This window comes from Miscanthus floridulus, chromosome 1 (assembly GCF_019320115.1).
Source record: "Miscanthus floridulus cultivar M001 chromosome 1, ASM1932011v1, whole genome shotgun sequence".
Classification (NCBI taxonomy): domain Eukaryota; kingdom Viridiplantae; phylum Streptophyta; class Magnoliopsida; order Poales; family Poaceae; genus Miscanthus; species Miscanthus floridulus.
This window is the reverse complement of record NC_089580.1, coordinates 56339317-56360942: the sequence shown is the minus strand read 5'-3', so window position 1 is coordinate 56360942 and position 21626 is coordinate 56339317. Positions and strand designations below refer to the sequence as shown.

Below are 21626 nucleotides of genomic sequence, written 5' to 3'. Positions count from 1 at the left end.
TAATGCAGTCGTAGATAGACAACTACTCCACACACACACGGCGTGAAGATGATGCTTGAATTTTATATTAAACGTGTTGACTTAACATTCATATTCAAATCAACAGGTCCATTGTCGAACACTTGTACAGCTATGGAAGTATGGAACCTTCTACCAGTGCATGCTACACATTACTAATTTACTATGAAAAAGAGTATTATCAATCCATCATTCTAGACGTCAGCGATGCTTGATCCAAATGGCTCCCAATTCTGTACTTGCAACTTGCTGATGAGGAAAAATGAGAATCCGTTGCGGTTCCGCTCTCATTAGTTTTGTAAGAAATTTTCTTGATTTGATCTTATTATTTTTCTAAGAAATTTGCCTATATAATTACCTATCATTAGTTTGTGTATATCATGGAGACCATCGAGATTACTTATCATTATTTGTGTATATCACCAAACATCAGTATCAAATATTCATATCTTATCATTATTTGTGTATATCACCAAACCTCAGTATCAAATATTCATATCATCAATATATGTTTTATAATCATAGCATACTACATCATGTGATTCTATGAACTGGAGTATGATTCTATCGTCCCGATCGCATGTGATTTGCATTGTTTTTTTTAGAATAGTTCACTTATGAAGAGAAGCGAAGATATTGCTTCTATTTTTTTATGATCGAGACAATCATATTTGATCTCTCTTTGAAAACGTCGTCTTAAAAATCCAAGGCCGCGATCGTCATGGACGCGATCGTGCCTAATTTTAAATTATCAGCATGGACGCGCGCGATCGTCGCTGACTAATCGCTCCCAAACCCCATGCACCGCGTCTCTCGCTAATCACCCCCACGTGCAACACTTCCCATATAAATCCAAGGCCGCAAGCTGCCTCCATCCATCCACACCAAGCCACACGTTCCAGCGCCGGCCGCCGGTGCACTCTGATCCGACCAATGGAGGCGACGCAACTGAACCAACCAATGGACGCGATGCAACTCTTCCCCGCCGCGCTCCTCCTCCTGCTCCACGCGCGGGGCAGGCATGACACATCTTCAGAATTTAGAATGTAACAGTCCAGTTCTGCTTCTAGGCACACCTTTGTTGTAGCTAGCTGCAAACGAGCAGGGCCGTTGCTGTTCCGATAGTCCCTCCCAAACTCCAAGCACCGCTAATCACGGAAAAAAATTCACTGAGCTCGTGATGTACAGCGGCGCCGTGCAGCACCACTCGCCTGCCGTTGATTCGTCGTAATCCACGGTCCTGATCCCTCGGTGCGGAAGCCCCGTACCCGCACATGCTAGGCCCACCTACAGGATAAAGCCTACTCCCGTTCCGTAGAGACGAGCGCCGGTGCCGCACAGCAGCCTCGTATGCGACACTGCCGCATAAAAATTTTCTTCCGCTAATCACCCCCCACGTGGAACACTCCCCAATTCCCGTATAAATAGACACCTCCAATCCGCCTCCATCCACCCACACCAGGCCAAACCCACACCGTCTCCAGCGCCGGCCGCCGGTACACTCTGAACCGACCAATGGACGCGACGCGACTCTTCCTTGGCGTGCTCCTCCTCCTCCTCCCGGCCGCGCTCCTCCTCCAGCTCCGCGCGCGGGGCAGGCGCCGCCTCCCCCCGGGCCCACCGTCGCTGCCGCTGATCGGCAACGTGGTGTGGCTCACCAACTCGCCCGCCGAGATCGAGCCCCTGCTGCGGCCCCTCTTCGAGCGGTACGGCCCCGTCGTGGCGCTCCGCATCGGGGCGCGCCTCTTCGTCTTCGTCGCGGACCGCCGCATCGCGCACGAGGCGCTCGTCGACCGCGGCGCGGCGCTGGCGGACCGCTCGACGCTCGCGTCGGTCAAGCTCCTCGGCGAGAACGACAACTCTATCATCCGCGCCAGCTACGGGCCCGTGTGGCGCCTCCTGCGCCGCAACCTCGTCGCCGAGACGCTGCACCCGTCGCGGGTGAAGCTCTTCGCGCCGGCCCGCGCGTGGGTGCGCCGCGTGCTCCTCGAGAAGCTCGGGGAGCCCGGGCCGGACGCCGCGCCGCCGCGCGTCGTGGAGACGTTCCAGTACGCCATGTTCTGCCTCCTCGTGCTCATGTGCTTCGGCGAGCGCCTCGACGAGCCCGCGGTGCGCGCCATCGCTTCTGCGCAGCGGGAGGGACTCATCTACCGCTCTAAGAACATGCAGGTCTTTGCCTTCTTGCCGGCCGTCACCAAGCACCTCTTCCGTGCTCGGCTCGATAAATCGCGGGAGCTGCGGCGGCGCGTCAAGGAGCTCTTTCTTCCGCTTATCAACGCGCGCCGGGAGTACAAGAAGCGAGGCAGGCGAGCCGAAAGGGGAAACCACGTTCGAGCACTCGTACGTGGACACGCTGCTCGACATCAAGCTTCACGAGGACGGCGATCGCCCGCTCACCGACGATGAGGTTTGCATCCTATGTTCCGAGTTCCTCGACGCCGGTACGGACACCACGTCCACAGGGCTGCAGTGGATCATGGCCGAGCTTGTAAAAAATCCAGCCATCCAGGAGAAGCTCTACAACGAGATCAAGGCCGCCACCGACGACGACAAGGAAGGGGATCTCAGAGGAGGACGTCCACAAGATGCCATACCTCAAGGCGGTGATCCTCGAGGCCCTCCGGAAGCACCCGCCGGGCCACTTCGTGCTGCCGCACAAGGCGGCGGAAGACATGGAAATTGGTGGGTACCTGATCCCCCAGGGCACAACGGTGAACTTCATGGTCGCTGAGATGGGCCGGGACGAGCAGGAATGGAAGAACCCGATGCAGTTCTCGCCGGAGCGGTTCCTCCCCGGCGGCGACGGCGAGGGCGTGGACGTGACGGGCACCAAGGCGATCAGGATGATGCCGTTCGGCGTGGGCCGGAGGATCTGCGCGGGGCTTGGCATCGCCATGCTGCACCTGGAGTACTTCGTTGCCAACATGGTGCTGGAGTACGAGTGGAAGGAGGTGCCCGGCCACGAGGTGGACTTCGCCGAGAAGAATGAGTTCACTGTCGTCATGAAGAAGCCGCTACGCCCGCGCCTTGTGCTTAGGAGGTCTCACTTTGAACTAGAACTACTTTACTGTTCTATTGTATGGTTTCTTGTTTTGTGACGTATACTAGGTAAATACCCGTGTGTTGTAACGAGCAAACATAATACCACGATAACATATGTATGAGTATGTGTTATACTGTTGCCTATAAAAATATTGTAATCGTAATGTTTCGAACATCAATAAGTCTTCATGAAGGATAGATAATTAAAATATAACTCTAAGTTTTGATGCGCAATTGAAACAACAAAGTTCACTTCTTTAGCAATTGAATTTTTTCTAGAATTTTCTTTCTATGCCACTGCTCTCGAGAGCAGATTTAACTTTCCCCTGAGTTCACGCACAGTTTGTAGATGTTGTGCACAGCCGTCCACCTCGACACCTCGACATGCTCTACCCAGGTCACCTGATATTTGGAGACATAGTACAAATCTCATTTTTTAGATCGTGCGTTGCAACGGAATGCATGATTTATTGTACGATTCTCGGACATCACTATCTATGTTTATCGAATTTATTAATTGGGCTTAATCCAACCTTAAGTGAATCAAATAAATTTTAAGGTCGCCGCCCTCGGATTGCATGTTTGGTTGGTGGAGATGCACTGAGAAGAGAGGCGAGTCTGTCCACTCAAATTACGGAAACTATACATATTGTCTAGCTGCTGAACAATTCCTTCACAATCAGGAGAACAAATGATTCAAGCTCATGTGGTTATTCATTTCATATAAACCAAAGGAATCAATGTGGGTAAACGTAGAGAAAGATATTAGGAAACTGGTACAAAAGTGTCACACTCGTATTGTCCATAGCAGGTCACAAATGCTGTCTTGGGGATGTCGCTGAGCCGAATCTTCAGTTGGTAGTAGCCTGATCTTAGGTCTATCTTGGAGAAATACTTGGCACCTTTTAACTGATCGAATAAGTCATCAATCCTTGGTAGAGGGTACTTGTTCTTGATAGTGACTTCATTCAATGACCGATAGTCGATGCACATTCTGAGACTGCCATCTTTCTTCTTTACAAATAGAATTGGTGATCCCCAGGGTGATGAGCTTGGTCTGATATATCTTTTGTCTTGTAACTCTCGTAGCTGCTTCTTTAGTTCTTCTAACCCATTGGCTACCATTCTGTAGGGTCTCTTTGCTATCGGTGTAGTTCCGGGTATTAAGTCAATGATAAACTACAAATCTCTGTCTGGTGGCATTTTGGGTAACTCTTCTGGGAACACATTGGGGTACTCACATATGACTGGTACTTCTTCAATAGTTGTTGCTTGTACATTGCAAACCATTGGTTTTGTTCTTAGGGCTTGAGGGTAACACTTCACTGTGATTCCATTATGATTTGTTAGGGTCACTACTCTGTCACTGCAGGATTTGTTGCCATGGTGTCTCTTCAACCAATCCATTCCCAATACTATGTCCAATCCTTCAGTCTTTAGTACTACCAAATTCGCTTGAAATTCCACTCCATTTATCATTATCTTCACTCGAGGGCATCTTAGAGTGCATTTGAGGATAGCTCCAAGGGTTCGAATCAAGAGAGGGGTGGGGAGTAACACTATTCTCAAACTATTCTTAAGCGCAAAACACGTAGAAACAAATGAATGCGAAGTGTCAGAGTCAAATAACACTGTTGCATACGTGGAGTTTACTAGAAACTCACCATACACGACATCGGTTGCTGCCTATACTTCCTCTGTGTTCACGTGGTTAACACGGCCTTGCCTGAAATGTTAGGCATTCTTCCTTGGTGGTCCAGAATTTTGAGGTGCGGTGCGTCCATTTCCTAAGGCGACTGTCCTATTACTGGCTACTAACTGGGCTAGGGCAGAGTTTGTGGCTTTATAAGGGCATTGGGCGATATGGTGTCCTGGTTGACGGCATCCAAAACAAGCGTTTGGCGCTATGGTGTTGTTGCTTTTGGGCTGAGTGTTGTTACTGTTATTGCTATTGTTGTTGTTCTTGAAGTTGGATGTGGTCTATGAGGTGTTGGATCCGGATGACTTATACTGCATGGTTGGCTGGTATCTTGCAGGTGCGGTATTGTTGGTACGGACTCGCTGGGTCCTTTCTTGTTGGCGAGCATGTTGTATCAGAAACTTGCGCTTGCTTTCTCCACTTCTGTTGCGCTCTTCTTCCAATAGTATAGTGCGGTTCATCAGGGTGTTGAAATCCAGGTAGATGTGAGTAATTATTTGCTCTCTTAGTACTGCATTAAGTCCTCTTCTAAAGCATCTCTGCTTCTTCTTGTCGGTATTGACATCATTTGGTGCATAGCGTGCTAACTTCATGAATTTCCGAATATACTGATTTACTGTCATTGGTCCTTGTCTTAGGGAGCGAAATTCTTCAGCTTTTATCTCCATAATTCCTTCGGGAATATGATATTCACGAAATGCTTCCACAAAATCTTGCCATGTGATAGCGTCCAGTTCATTAGCCGCATCTTGATAGTTTTCCCACCATTCACCAGCTGCTCCTACTAGTTGATGGGTAGCTAAGTTGACCTTCTCTTCATCAGTGGCTCTTACTGCATTTAACTTTTTGGTAATGGCGCTTAACCAATCATCTACTGCAAGTGGGTCTTCTTCTGCACCGTCGAAAGTCGGCGGGTGAAGTCTCATAAAAGCTGCCATTTTGCCTTGTCCATTTCCATTGTCTGGTCTTCTTGCAAGATTTTCCAATAGTCGTGTCTGTCTATCCATTACTTCTACCAAGGTGGGTGGAGGTGGCGGTGGTTCTTCTCCTTGCACAGAATCATTTCCAACAGTCTGCTCTACTTCAACTTCGCCTTCTTCTCATACTTCTTCTATAACTGGTATATTATTTTTCTAAGGTTGCCCATGCCTCTGATTATGATGACAGTGATTGCCTCTAGTTTACCTTCCTCTAGGTGGTGCAACTTGTTCCTCTGTTTCTAGAACCTACCTTTCAGCGGCCGTTTCATGGCGTTCACGAATCCTGTCGGATCTTCTTTCCATCTGTTGCTGTGGAACAGTAAGGATGAGAAGACATCCTCTAGGTTTTTGTTAGGGAAAGAAAACAAACAAGCATAAACAAACAACATACTACATCATAGGACAGTTACATATATATGACACAAGGGTGCATCATACACATTAACTGCTAGGATGGTACTTCGCGACCACTCGTACTCTAGTGACATCGAAGCACTACTAAGCGTACTACTACTAGGGTACCAGGCATAACTACTAGGTGCTACAGCTCGGGTTATTTATTTTACAAGAGCTGTAATCTCGTAGAGGTTCCATCACTAGATTCACTTGCATATCCTTTCGCATCTTAAGGTGGTTCAGTTGCATTTGCATCCCAAGAAGTTTTCTTCTTGGTCCTAGTTCCTTAATAAGCTCTCTTTCTTCTCTTCCCCAAACGTTTCTTCTACTGTGGACACTCGAGGGACTTCTGTAGTTCCTGCTTGTACTGTTCTTTTTCTTCTCTCATAGCTGGCAGTTGTGAGTTTATCATGAGTAGCTCTGTTCTCAGGGCTCGTGCTTCTGCTTCTGCTTCCTTAAGTCTAATGGTCTATATCTTAAATTCCTGCTCTTGATGTATGTAGAGAGTGTTGAGGGCTTGTAGGTACTTGGCAGTGGTCATTAATGGGTATATAGGTGATCGGGGTTCCGCCTTTTCATGGCCTTGATCTTCTTATGCCAAATAAGAGAGGTTTGATCCATCACTGGAAAAAGTCTTACATGGGTGTTGTGGATGTCCGCTTCATATTTCTGATAGATATCCATGAGAGCTCATCTTGCTACAATCTGAAATGTATCACTTAGTTCTATTCCTTTTGTTGGGATGCATCTGACCCTGGAACTAGTACTTAACGGATGCTCAGTAATATGCAGGTGCACTTCGCACATGGACATTTCATCCTCCTCGTACTTGCGACCATAGTACAAGTGTCGGTCGGTAACTCCAAGGTGCTAAAGTGTCTCCCAGATGAGTGGTGGGAAGCCTCCAACAGTCAAGCAGTCCAAACGAATCCACGTGTCGTCCATGGCTGCAAAATTTCACCACATGGGTTAGAAACATTTTGCAACAAAAATTAAAGCGATAGTAGGAAAAGTTCGTTGTTATAGCATTACCAAAAAGGTATGCTATCATTCCTACAAAAACTACCATTATAAAACGCATTCCAAACCTAGGGCTTCGTCCTACGGTCAAGCTCGGCTCTAATACCACTCTGTCGACCCCTCATTTCTAAGAGTCCTAGGTGCATCTGTACTTGCGCCAGGATCACGCACAAGTATGCACAAAATCAATAGAATTGGTACACAGCTAAAAAGAAAGGTTCCAAGCTTTATTAATATCTAATAAGAGTCTTACAACCATAGCCTGAATGGCATAGTTGTAGGCTTACAGAGCTAGCGAAAAACTATTGCAGTGGGGCGGCACTTATTCATGGTTGTTTCTAATACGATGGTATTCTATAGCGTAGCGCTAACATATTCCACAGGCAAGCTCGAGCGTGGCCAAAACCCTAGCTTCGATGTCATCTCCTACGTTTGGACTCGTCGCGTAACTCCTAATCTTTGTGATGCGCTTCCTTGTCGTAACCTTAGCCTTCTTCGGTGCCGAAGTCCATGTGTGTCAACAACGGGTGAGTACTTACGTACTCAGCAAGCCATAACCATAGAGTGGAAATAGAGGTGTGGTGGTGGTTATAATTAAGGGTTGGGTCCTAGTGGGGTATTACCATCCCAGCTAGTTCTTGGTGGGTTAGTGTTATCTCCTGTTAGCTACCAGTTCATTACACATAAAAGTAAAGCTAATCATAGTATCCTGACCTAGCATCTATCCATTCCAAGGACGTGGCTATTTGAATAGATTTAAGTGACTCTACAGTGGTGTACACATTTTCCCACATGATAGGCACTATCCCTTCCATGATCAGTGGTTGAAATAGATGTAACGAGACCCCATACCCGCTCGGGTGCTACCCTAGCCTTCCATATAACCCTACCACGGCTTCTCATGGGTGGGAAAACACAAAACTAGGATGATACCTAATCATCCCAACATGATGATACCTAATCATCCCAATGTGATGATACCAAACCACAAAATCAATAATAGCCATGGGCTTGAACGCGGCCAAAATCAAGGGGCTTAACGTGGAAGATCACCTAGCCCCCCGCCAACCAGACCATGGAAGATCACATAGCATCCATGTCTGCTCCTAATATTATGTTGCCTACACCGCCCCCCTAGTAGGTATTATACTTCCGCCCAACGGGGTGTGAGATCCACTCTACCCATATAGACATGTGGTTGTACGTAACATCTCACTAGACGAGAGGGACTATGAACCGGTCCTTATGTGACCGAGACGAGCTTCTCCCCGGGAACCCTATCCAGGCATTCCTGCTAAGATAACTTATCCTGCATAAGCTATCCCCGCTCGCCCCCTGTCGGTGTTTAGCTTTTTAGGCTTACCAAGTTTTAAGTTCTAGTCATTTTTATCCTTAAGTTCTTTAGTGTAATGGAGCTCATAAAATAACTAGATAAACACTTATCTTATTCCAACATTTCTCACTATTTGAGCTTATATTTCATGATAGCAAGTTATTAATTAATGGTTAAGCAAGATGGTAGAGGGAGAGGGGAGCTAGGACTTGCCTTCGCTATTGACTTCCTTTGGCACGATCTCGTAGTCGGGGTCTTCGCTTTCCTGGTAGTCACCGTCATCTGTCAGCGTTGCTATCACATAAGACTACCGCCAACACAAAAGAAAGGTGAAAAGCAAACATAGAACAATATGGTGGCACTAGGGTGGATGCATAGAGCTAGATTTAGGTGGATTTTAGAAGTGGTTTCACCTAAAATGGAGTTAGGATGCAAAAGATATGCATTTTATAAGTTTATTTCATAGCTAATTATCTACATGGAATTTTATATGTATTTTCTAATGCATGAAAATGTGTGCAAACTATATGGTTAAATTCCTTAATGCATCTAGTTTATTTACAAATTTTCTGGGAATTTTTATAAGCTAGGAAAGTGGTTTTATAGCCTTCTGTGTGCACTAACCGGGTGTACCTAGTGTTTTCCTAACTATACCTAGGTTGTGTGTGTGTGTTCAATGTGCGTATGTGTGTATGACAGGTGGGCCAGGCCACCACGTCAGCGGTGATGGCGCTAGTGGCGTTACGGCCATGGGCCCACGTGACAGAGGGAGGGAGGGAGAGAGAGAAGACGTGATGGGATGGGACGGTGATGGCAACGCCGTTGCCATCTGGCCCCAAGATACAGAGAGAGAGAGAAGGGGTGAGGTGAGATGGCGATGGTCGGGACAGCCACACCGGTGATGGAACAGGGGAGGGAGGCGTCAAGGTCACCGAAGTTGGTTACGTCGGCGACGTTGGGCCTTGGTGGTGACGGGTGAAAGGTGGACAGGGCTCGGGAGGCCACACCGTAGCCGATGGTGACCCTGCCGGTGATAGCGGGTGCCCGAGGTGGCAGTGGTGGCTCGCTAGAGGTTCCACGGTGGTGCCGTTCCATGGAAACAGCCCTAGTGGCCTTAACTAACCTAGTTAACTACGCGTGCGTGATCGGGGTGAAAGGTGAGTGCGATAGGGTACTCTAGAGCTCGGTCGAGCCATGCCATCGGCTAGCCGGTGGGCACGGTGGCATGGCGGAGCGCGGTGCACGGCAACAGCACTACATAGGGGCCTAGACTACTAACTAGCTAGAGCAAAAGAAGGAGAAGGAGCTCGGGGACTCACCTGCTAACCCAATCAGACAATGGAGTAGCGGAGAGAGAGGAGGAAGGCGGCGTCAATGGCGCCGATGGCTCCGGATTCGTGGAAAACCGAAATAGAGGAAGAAGGATGAGAGGAAAGGGGAGGGGAGGGGGAGATGAGGTGTTCTAGCTCAAGGTAGAGCTGGTGGGGAGGAACATGAGGTCAGAGCAGCAATGGCCGGGCCTATTTATAGGCCAGCCATGTCGGTTTTGGCGATGAGATATTTTCTCACCCACCGAGCTCACTGCGGCGCGCACACGTGTTTAATTCCACTAGGTCGGTTCGCCACAGTGCGGGCTTTCCCACGCTTGTGGCTAGGAGAGCTCGGGCTCATCCATGGTGATACGGTGAGGTGAGCTTGCCGCCACGTGTCGAGGGAGCAGCAGTGAGGAGAGAGAGAGGAGGGATGAGAGGTGGTGTGGGGTCGTGAAAAGATCTTCACGAGCCTTGTCGCATTGCCGGGGTGAGGTGGTGGCGGTGGGGCTGGCTAGCTCGGGCGATGACGTGGTATTCACATCATTGGCCCGAGGTAGACAATGGGCCTGATGACCGGGTCCCACGCGTCAGCGGGCGAGAGAGAGGGAGAGAAGAGGCAGGTGTGGCGTGGGCGAGGGCGCGGTGATGGGCCAGCCCAGTCGTGAAGGGGAGAGAGGGAAGAGGGAGAAGGGCTGGGCTGCTGCTGCCATTGTCGTGGGCCAAGGGCGAGGAAATGAGCCCAGTGCTCATTTTCCAATTTCCTTTCCTTTTTCTTTTCCCAGCTTTCTATACTATGTTTAAATGCAATTTGAATTCAAATTTGAACATGCATGTATGCAAGGTATGCCACCATATGCTCAAGCAAACAAGCAAACACTCAAGCACATATTTCTACACTATAGTTTTATTTCTAGATTGGCCTATTCATTACTAATTACTAGGTTATTTGCTTAGGTGATTAGGTTTTTAGGCAAAGTTTTACAAAGTTCAAATTTTTAGTGGTTTTTAAATTAGGTCAAAATTTTAGGGTGTTACACCTGCCGCCCATGGATTTAAGTCCCAAACCGCCAAACCCACAGGAACCACATAGCTTCTACGATTTCTCCTCGATGTCAATGTGTTTCCTCGACCGGTTGATCACCAAGTGCTTGCACGCCTGCCTTGTTTCGAATATATGGGCCAGGAGTACTCGCACCGCCTGTATATATGACTACGTCCAAGCTATCGGCCTAGGAGCCATCAAGGAGGAGGCCTATGAATGCTAAGGCGGTATATCAACATGAAGACCAAGGCATGCCGAAGATATCCAAGATAGGTGTATCTAGACGATAGCTAGGATCAATCTGTTACGCATTCCATGTAACAAACTAGGAATCCAATCTGTTAGCCCGATCGCCCTCGATGTAACCCTACTCCCTCTACCTATATAAAGGAGGGTTGGGACCTCGCGCTCGGGATCCAACTCCTCTCATTCCAATCTACTACGTAGCTTGGAGCAATAGCCCCTGCAATCGAGCATACAAATACAAGAGTAGCAGCACCACTGGACTGGGATTTTACGCGCACCGCGGCCTGAACCAGTATAAATCCTTGTGTCTCATGTGCTACCATCTGATTCCGTCTATGTGATCACGTTGCTAGGCATTACCAGAGCTAATTCATCCAACACCTTGACTTGGTCCAATTGTTGTCTTGACTTTGTCAACTCCGTCCTCACATGTACACTTGCTTGTTAACATGTCAAAGTGCTAATCACCCACGATCCATACTCTGACCTGATCCCTCGGCCCAAGCTTTCTCATCCGTTGTTCACCACTCTCAGCCCATCATGCATAGACTCTTCGTTTGGTCTTCTCTATTGTCTCGACCGCCATGACATGCTCAATGCATGCACATCCACAAGTTAAGAGACATGTTGCACACACTAATTCACGTCTTAGTTAGCCCCCTCCACCCCACCCTCACCCCCACTCCACACACACTTAACTAATGCTCTGATCATCCCCTTAATAATCACTCATCACTCACAATAGGTGCACATAGTAACCATATGTTCTCGTTTGTGCAACACCACATTAAGCACTGACTCGTCTAAACAGTCATTCAGCTCGTTTAAAGACTAAGGTACACCCTTTGTGTTTTATCTTGTTATATGGTCGTTTCGCCCTTTCAAATGGTTTTTTTAGCCTAGATAATGGCTAAATGGTAGGTGGTGATCTATGGTTTAGTATTTTTAGAAAACACACACTAGTTTTGTCACAACATGAGACAATGTTAATACCATATGTAAAACAACTTCGATGACTCTAGAGGAGTACAATAAATTTAATTTCATCCTTCAACCAATGAACTGATGTTTTCAATGGTTTGGATGGTGGCTAGCGGTTGGAGGTAGCTGATAGCGAGATAATTCATTGATTAATAATCAAAGATCATCAAACGTACATATAAGTAGCTACCCCTATTCCTATCTGTGGACGAGGACACAACTAATCCAACATAATACGATCCAATAGAATAGGAAGGGGGTGCGGCATGTGCAGCATGCACCATGCGTGTGGGCTAAGCAAGGAAGGAAACATGCTAAATATAGTAGTCTAACATCCCCCGCAGTCTGAGCGTGGCTAGCCACAAGGAAGCACGTTCGGACTGGAGCGAAACTCGAAGAAGACCGAAGATGGTAGTCCCTTGGTGAAGATGTCAGCATACCGAGAGGTTGTAGGAACATGTATCACTCGAACAACGCCAGCAGCAACCCGCTCACGGACAAAGTGAAGATCAATCTCTATGTGTTTGGTGTGTTGATGTTGCACCGGGTTCGTCGAGAGATACACTGCACTGACATTATCACAATAAACGACCGTCACGCGCTGAAGAGGAATATGCAACTCCTGAAGTAGTTGACGTAGCCAAGTCGTTTCAGCAACAGCATTGGCAACTGCACGGTACTCTGCCTCAGCACTGGAACGAGAAACAGTAGGTTGCCGCTTCGATGACCAAGAGACAAGGTTGTCACCAAGAAAGACCGCATACCCAGAGGTGGAGCGGCGAGTGTCAGGACAACCAGCCCAATCAACATCAGAATAACCAACTAGAGTTGATGTAGTGGTGCGTCGAAGTTGTAACCCATGGTCCAATGTCCCATGCAGATAGTGAAGAATGCGCTTGACCAAAGCGTAGTGCGGCTCTCACTGATCGTGCATATGAAGGCAAACATGCTGTGCAGCGTAAGAAGTATCTGGGCGAGTGAAGGCGAGGTACTGTAATGCACCAGCCAGACCCCAATAGTGAGTCGGATCAGCAACCAGGGATCCCTCCGAGCCAGAGACCTTTGCTGATCTATCAACTGGTGTTGAACACAGCTTGCAATGGAACATGCCTGCACGCTCAAGAATTTCCAAGATGTATGAACGCTGTGAAAGAAAGAAACCCCCATCCTGGCGAGTGACTGTAAGGCCCCAAAAATAGTGTAGAGGACCAAAGAGAATTCCTGCTAGAGTGCTGCAATAACCCGGTAGAGAAAAGGCGCCGAGGAGGCCGTCAGAACAATATCATCAACATAGGGAAGCAAGTAGACTGTATCGCCGCCGTGTCGATAGATAAATAAGGATGTGTCGGACTTGGCACTCACAAAACCCAAGGAGATAATGTGGGTGGGAAAGCGACTATACCAGGCACGGGGAGCTTGCTTCAGGCCATAGAGAGACTTGTTCAGGCGACAAACAAAATCCGGACGAGAGCTGTCAACAAACCCAACAGGCTGCACACAATAAACCGTCTCGTTGAGGGTGCCATGCAAGAAAGCATTCTTGACATCAAGCTGATGAACTAGCCAATCATGAGAGAGAGCAACTATGAGCACTGTATGAATGGTAGCAGGCTTGATCACTGGACTGAAAGTCTCATCAAAATCAACTCCAGGACGTTGAGAGAAACCTCGAAGAACCCAACGAGCTTTGTATCGCTCAAGAGAACTATCTGCACGATACTTATGGCGATAAACCCACTTGCCGGTCATAAAGGGACGAGGAACCAACTCTCACATATTATTGGTGATCAACGCGGAGTGCTCCTCAATCATTGCCTCTCTCTGGTTCGGATATTGAGCGCACGAGTTTCACACATTTGTTCAAGGTGATTTGTCGATTGATGACTACTGTCGCCGCGTCAAGACCATGGCCGACCAACTCGTCGACTTTGGTGAACCGGTTCGTGATTGCACACTCATCCTCAATGCTCTCCATGGAACCCAGCCATCTTATACCCACCTTCGCGTTTTTTGGTGCCTTTGTTACCCAAACCTCTCCGCGACTGCTGATCATAAGCTGGCTCCCCGCTCCGTAGCCGGCGTCTTTCTTGGGTATCGCTCTGATACCACGATAGCGAGATAATTCATTGATTAATAATCAGAGATCATCAAACGTATATATAAGCAGCTACCTCTATTCCTATCTGTGGACGAGAACACAGCTAATCCAACAGAATACGATCCAATAGAAATAGGAAGGGGGCTGCGGCATGTGCAGCATGCACCATGCGCGTAGGCTAAGCAAGGAAGGAAACACGCTAAATAAACTAGTCTAACAGTAGCACCTGCTATCTGTTCGCGTTAAGGCTAATGCAGTCGTAGATAGACAACTACTCCACACACACACGGCGTGAAGATGATGCTTGAATTTTATATTAAACGTGTTGACTTAACATTCATATTCAAATCAACAGGTCCATTGTCGAACACTTGTAAAGCTATGGAAGTATGGAACCTTCTACCAGTGCATGCTACACATTACTAATTTACTATGAAAAAGAGTATTATCAATCCATCATTCTAGACGTCAGCGATGCTTGATCCAAATGGCTCCCAATTCTGTACTTGCAACTTGCTGATGAGGAAAGATGAGAATCCGTTGCCGTTCCGCTCTCATTAGTTTTCTAAGAAATTTTCTTGATTTGATCTTATTATTTTTCTAAGAAATTTGCCTAATTAATTACCTATCATTAGTTTGTGTATATCATGGAGACCATCGAGATTACTTATCATTATTTGTGTATATCACCAAACATCAGTATCAAATATTCATATCTTATCATTATTTGTGTATATCACCAAACCTTAGTATCAAATATTCATATCATCAATATATGTTTTATAATCGTAGCATACTACATCATGTAATTCTATGAACTGGAGTATGATTCTATCATCCCGATCGCATGTGATTTGCATTGTTTTTTTTAGAATAGTTCACTTATGAAGAGAAGCGAAGATATTGCTTCTATTTTTTTATGATCAAGACAATCATATTTGATCTCTCTTTGAAAACGTCGTCTTAAAAATCCAAGGCCGCGATCGTCATGGACGCGATCGTGCCTAATTTTAAATTATCAGCATGGACGCGATCGTCGCTGACTAATCGCTCCCAGACCCCATGCACCGCGTCTCTCGCTAATCACCCCCACGTGCAACACTTCCCATATAAATCCAAGGCCGCAAGCTGCCTCCATCCATCCACACCAAGCCACACGTTCAAGCGCCGGCCGCCGGTGCACTCTGATCCGACCAATGGAGGCGACGCAACTGAACCAACCAATGGACGCGATGCAACTCTTCCCCGCCGCGCTCCTCCTCCTGCTCCACGCGCGGGGCAGGCATGACACATCTTCAGAATTTAGAATGTAACAGTCCAGTTCTGCATCTAGGCACACCTTTGTTGTAGCTAGCTGCAAGCATTTGTTTTTTCTTCAACACCCATTGGAGGTGCGTATCAACTGTTATATTAAGAAGAATAAAAAGAGTCTAAGAAGACTCAAACAAGCATATTAGAGCAGAGGTTAGATGCAGAGACTCGCCAAATAAAATCAAAACAGCGACCAGGCAAGCTGCTGTCAGAGGTTGTTACCAGGCCTATAATCCCTATTTGTACCCTGTGCTTTTGATTGCATTGACCATTCGGTGCTAAGTATTTGCCCTGAAGTGCCGATTATGGCCTATCAGCTTCTGTTTTAGGTGCCATAGAGGCTCGATTAGAGGCAATGAAGAATACTAGTTACTGCACAGTGGATCACAGGCCCAACAAGGCGTCTCCAACTGTCGATTGTCACCTACTAGCCACGGATTGATACTACGATGATATGGTTTGCTTCATACATTCGTGTAAATCGTGGTATCAATCGTAGTACTATTTTATCATGATCAAAAGTTTAATAGAGCAACACCTAACTTCATTCTATTATGATTGTGGTATCAGCTATGGAACCTTCTACCAGTCAATGCTACGAATTAAGGACTACTATGAAAAGTATTATCAATCCATCATTCCTGACGTCAGCGATGCTTGATCCAAATCCAAATGGCCCTCAATTCTGTACTTGCAACTTGCTGCCGAAGAAATGAGAATCCGTTGGCCCTGTTCATTTCACTAAAATTTGGCTTATGCTGATGCCTATGTTAATTTATTGTGAGAGAAAAACACCGTTGTTCATTAAAAAATACTGCTGAAATAGTTCGCTAAGGACTGAAGTAATTCAAGCGAACAGGGCCGTTGCTGTTCCGATAGTCCCTCCCAAACCCCAAGCACCGCTAATCACGGAAAAAAAATCAATGAGCTCGTGACGTACAGCGGCGCCGTGCAGCACCACTTGCCTGCCGTTGATTCGTCGTAATCCACGGTCCTGATCCCTCGGTGCGAAGCTCCGTACCCGCACATGCTAGGCCCACCTACAGGATAAAGCCTACACAGCAGCCTGGTATGCGACACTGCCGCATAAAAATTTTCTTCCGCTAATCACCCCCCACGTATAAATCGACACCTCCAATCCGCCTCCATCCACCCACCCCCGTCTCCAGCGCCGGCCGCCGATACACTCTGATCCGAATCAGACCAATGGACGCGGCGCGACTGAACCGACCAATGGACGCGACGCGACTCTTCCTTGGCGCGCTCCTCCTCCTCCTCCTCCCCGCCGCGCTCCTCCTCCTGCTCCGCCCGCGGGGCCGGCGCCGCCTCCCCCCTGGCCCGCCGTCGCTGCCGCTGCTCGGCAGCGTGGTGTGGCTCACCAACTCGCCCGCCGAGATCGAGCCCCTGCTGCGGCGCCTCTTCGAGCGGTACGGCCCCGTCGTGGCGCTCCGCATCGGAGCGCGCCTCTCCGTCTTCGTCGCGGACCGCCGCATCGCGCACGAGGCGCTCGTCGACCGCGGCGCGGTGCTGGCGGACCGCCCGGCGCTCGCGTCGGTCAGGTTACTCGGCGAGAACGACAACACCATCACCGGCGCCAGCTACGGGCCCGTGTGGCGCCTCCTGCGCCGCAACCTCGTCGCCGAGACGCTGCACCCGTCGCGGGTGAAGCTCTTCGCGCCGGCCCGCGCGTGGGTGCGCCGCGTGCTCCTCGAGAAGCTCGGGGAGCCCGGGCCGGACGCCGCGCCGCCGCGCGTCGTGGAGACGTTCCAGTACGCCATGTTCTGCCTCCTCGTGCTCATGTGCTTCGGCGAGCGCCTCGACGAGCCCGCGGTGCGCGCCATCGCTTCTGCGCAGCGGGAGGGACTCATCTACCGCTCTAAGAACATGCAGGTCTTTGCCTTCTTGCCGGCCGTCACCAAGCACCTCTTCCGTGCTCGGCTCGATAAATCACGGGAGTTGCGGCGGCGCGTCAAGGAGCTCTTTCTTCCGCTTATCAACGCGCGCCGGGAGTACAAGAAGCAAGCATGCGAGCCGAAAGGGGAAACCACGTTCGAGCACTCGTACGTGGACACGCTGCTCGACATCAAGCTTCACGAGGACGGCGATCGCCCGCTCACCGACGATGAGGTTTGCATCCTATGTTCCGAGTTCCTCGACGCCGGTACGGACACCACGTCCACAGGGCTGCAGTGGATCATGGCCGAGCTTGTAAAAAATCCAGCCATCCAGGAGAAGCTCTACAACGAGATCAAGGCCGCCACCGACGACGACAAGGAAGGGATCTCAGAGGAGGACGTCCACAAGATGCCATACCTCAAGGCGGTGATCCTCGAGGCCCTCCGGAAACACCCGCCGGGCCACTTCGTGCTGCCGCACAAGGCGGCGGAAGACATGGAAATTGGTGGGTACCTGATCCCCCAGGGCACAACGGTGAACTTCATGGTCGCTGAGATGGGCCGGGACGAGCAGGAATGGAAGAACCCGATGCAGTTCTCGCCGGAGCGGTTCCTCCCCGGCGGCGACGGCGAGGGCGTGGACGTGACGGGCACCAAGGCGATCAGGATGATGCCGTTCGGCGTGGGCCGGAGGATCTGCGCGGGGCTTGGCATCGCCATGCTGCACCTGGAGTACTTCGTTGCCAACATGGTGCTGGAGTACGAGTGGAAGGAGGTGCCCGGCCACGAGGTGGACTTCGCCGAGAAGAATGAGTTCACTGTCGTCATGAAGAAGCCGCTACGCCCGCGCCTTGTGCTTAGGAGGTCTCATTTGAACTAGAACTACTTTACCATTCTATTGTATGGTTTCTTGTCTTGTGATGTATATAAACATCAGTGTACTATTCATAGCTGTTAAAAGTTACAGTTCTTCAATAATTAATCGGCAGAGATTGTAACGTTCATTGGGTAGTTTCATCTTCGTGTTGATCTTGGATGGCTTGTGAATATGGAAAATCATTAGCAAAACTATGCCAATTATAAACAACAGAGCTGCTCTTCTGAAAACTTAAACTGTTGATGCATCTATCCTCAGATGCTCTTGATTCATTCTTGAGCCCTTCATTCAAAATTCTGGAGAAATAAGAAGTTTATGATGGCTTTGAAAGGATTGGTTAAACTTTCGGGTTATTGCTTAGTTCCATTAGCAGAGTGAGTCACAGAGTCTATATATTACAATGTTTTCCTGCTTGGATTCATCTTGATGAAGACTATAGATGATTCGTTTTGTAAATGAATGAAATCACTAGCGCTGTAATTCCATTGGTACGAACAGAGCTGCTCCCAGATAAATGAGGTGCCGATGAATGTGTCTTGAGTCTTTCCTGATTAGTTACTTTGTAATCGGCAAGTTCGCGATGAACATGTCTTTTCCATAGTATTTTGTATTCCAAACTGACATTGAAAACTAGTTGCCTATAATTACAATCCATTAGAAGATTGTTCTGGTATTTCTTATTTAGGGATAGGGATGTGCTAGATGAGGTTCAGAATACTGTCGAGAGTTACAGTTGATCAATCATCATCAGAGAGGCTGTCCAGGTTGTGGCTTCACCTGTGAATGACGGAAATTGCTAGCTCTGCTAAGCCAGTCAGAACAACAGAGCTTATTGTGTATCTGAACCCTGCTGAGATCCGTCTTCAGTCAATCTCGATTTGCCATTGTCGAGTTGACGGTTTTGATGCTGTGAAGCTGTCGAAGTCCTGCACTAATGTCAGGGTTTTTACGTGCAGCAAGCAGATTCTGTCCCCAAGATATTTAGGTTCTGTGGCTGTTTCGGCACGGACTTGCGAAAGCTAAAGAAGCATGGCTGGGGAGCTGCCGGCTGGAAGCTAGTCGACGGCGCTTTGGGGCAACCCCGAAAGTGTGAGAGGCTGAAACGGTGAAACCGGAAGGAAGACGCAGAAAAACTGAGACGTCTCTCTGGATTCACGTAGTCCGCAGGCGCTCCACTGCTCTGGAAAGAAACGGAAAGGAACGTGTACGCGTCCACGCCTCAGAGAATGACCCATTTACGCAAAACGTGACAGCTTGGGAAAAAAATAATAATGACACATGGCCCCATTCGCTTGGAGGAATTATGGAGGAATCTGGAGGAATTTGTGAGAGAAAAACACTGTTCCGGATGATAAAAGAAGCAGATCAAGCCGGGTTTAAGGGCACGCGAACGGAGCCGACGCCTCCCACCCCTCACCCCCGCACGCACCGCTTGCTACCGAAAAAATCTTATTCCTCTCATCCTCCTCTCCATCCTTATTCCTTCCACGCTCGCGCCTTGCCCCACCTCGACGCGCGGCCATGGCTGCCTCTCTAGCCGGCGGCGGCGCCCTCACCCAACCTGACGTGCGCGCTCCCTCACCCCGGCGTCCTCCTCCCCCACCCCGGCGGCGCCCTCGCCCCCACCCCGGCGCCGTCCTCACCCATAGGGAGCGCCCAACGCCCGCGGATCCGATGACCCTCTCCCCCACCCCGGCGAGATCCATAGAGGTGGCGCGGCGGTGTTGCAGGGGAGTCGGTGGCTCTCCCTCACCCCTGTGCGGCGCCCTCTATCACCCCGGCGACCGAGCTCCCCCCACCGCAGTGGCCATGGTGCTCCCCGCCCCCCATTCCCACCGTCTCCACCGAGCCAAGCCAGATGCCGTTAGCGCTGGTGGTGGTGGTGCTTGCGCGCGCCACTGGTACTGGTGCCAGGTGGTGCCCGCGCGCAGCCGTTCACCGCTGGCTCCCCCCCGTCGGCCGGAATCGACCGGCCCAGACCTCTCTTCCCCTATGTTGCAAATGTACGTTTCAATTGTTTTTAACATTTCAAAGGCATGTTGCAATAGTTTCATATGGATATTGCGAAAGTAGATCAGGGGATGTTGCACATATTGTTTATGTTGCAAGTGTTTCAGAGGCATGTTGCAAGGGTTTGTTCAAACTGTTTCATCTGTTTCCATACGTATGTTGCAAGCGTTTCGATCTGGATGTTGCATATGTTTTCACACATATGAAGTGTTTTCAGGTGTTTTTTGCAAGTGTATCATACGCATGTTTCGAGTGTTTCAGCTGTTTCGTACGTATGTTACAAGTGTATCATCTGGATGTTTCAAAAGTAGATCTGATGTTACAACTAGTGTTTCAGATGCATGTTTTATGTGTTTCATTTGCCTTCAAATGTATGTTGCAAGTGTTGCATCCAAATGTTTCAAAAGTAGATCGGGTGTTGCATCCCTGTCTTCGCTTTTCTATTGCCTCACATTCACCTCGGTGTCTCTTCCTTCTCCTCTTAGCCCTGGGCATTCGGGTTACCCGAATTTTTCAGGTCGGGTAATTCGGGTAATAGAAAATGCTACCCGATTTTAGCCTCGAAATATCAGTACCCGCAATTTCGGGTACCCGTAATTTCGGGTTCAGGTTCGGATATTCCTGATCTACCTGAAATTCACAGAAATAAAAAACCAGCAAATTTATACATTGCTATCCAACAGCTTTCAAGTCGATCTGTCGCTCGGGGATTTGGGGGGTGCTCCGCTCGGGTCCGTCCATGGTCGAGCGTCGTGCGCGTGGACGTGGGTGCTCCGCTCGGTCATGTGAGTTGCAGAGTTGCCTGGTCGGCCGTCGGCGTGTGAGCGCGGTGCTGGTGAACCTTGCTCCCATAATGGGGCGGCGGCGTCGGGAGTAAGAGGAAATCGAAGCCCTCGTTACGTCAGGGTCAAGGAGATGGCTAGCGGGCCAGGCAGGGACGTGTAGATTTTTTTAATATAAGGTGCTTGGTGGGCTAGGCTATGTCCGTGAAGGTTGGGAGTGGGCTACAGGCCAGAGTGCAAATCGGGTATGTTGGGTAGTTCGGGTACGAGAACATTACCCGAACTACCTAAAATAATTTTGGGTTTCCAGAGTTGCTATCCAAAGTTGTGGTCGGATAATTCGGGTTCGAGTACTTCGGGTACGGGTTCGAGTATTGAGTAATGGGTTTTTTGCCTGGGCTTACTCCTCCTGGCGCCACTTGGGCATCCGTTGCCCCCTCCCCTTCTTCTGGATACTGGTGTAGCCACCTACTGTAGTCACCTGCTGCAGTTTGCTGGCCGCGTGCATGCGCGTGAGAAGCGGCGAGGCACGAGCGGGGACTCCCCACGTGCAGTCGGGCGGGTCGAGCGGTGCGGGCCCCAT

General features: G+C 49.1%; 1 protein-coding gene and 1 pseudogene across 1 annotated transcript; both read left to right on the top strand.

Annotated features, from left to right (window-relative positions):
• The first annotated feature begins 1402 nt into the window (after nt 1-1402).
• On the top strand, nt 1403-3263 carry LOC136524083 (cytochrome P450 89A2-like; annotated as a pseudogene).
• A 13309-nt stretch (nt 3264-16572) lies between these two features.
• Nucleotides 16573-18376, top strand: LOC136524162 (cytochrome P450 89A2-like). The gene has a single exon (XM_066517650.1). The coding sequence runs from the start codon at nt 16686-16688 to the stop codon at nt 18252-18254; it is 1569 nt and encodes a 522-aa protein (XP_066373747.1). The 5' UTR covers nt 16573-16685; the 3' UTR covers nt 18255-18376.
• Nucleotides 18377-21626: the final 3250 nt, after the last annotated feature.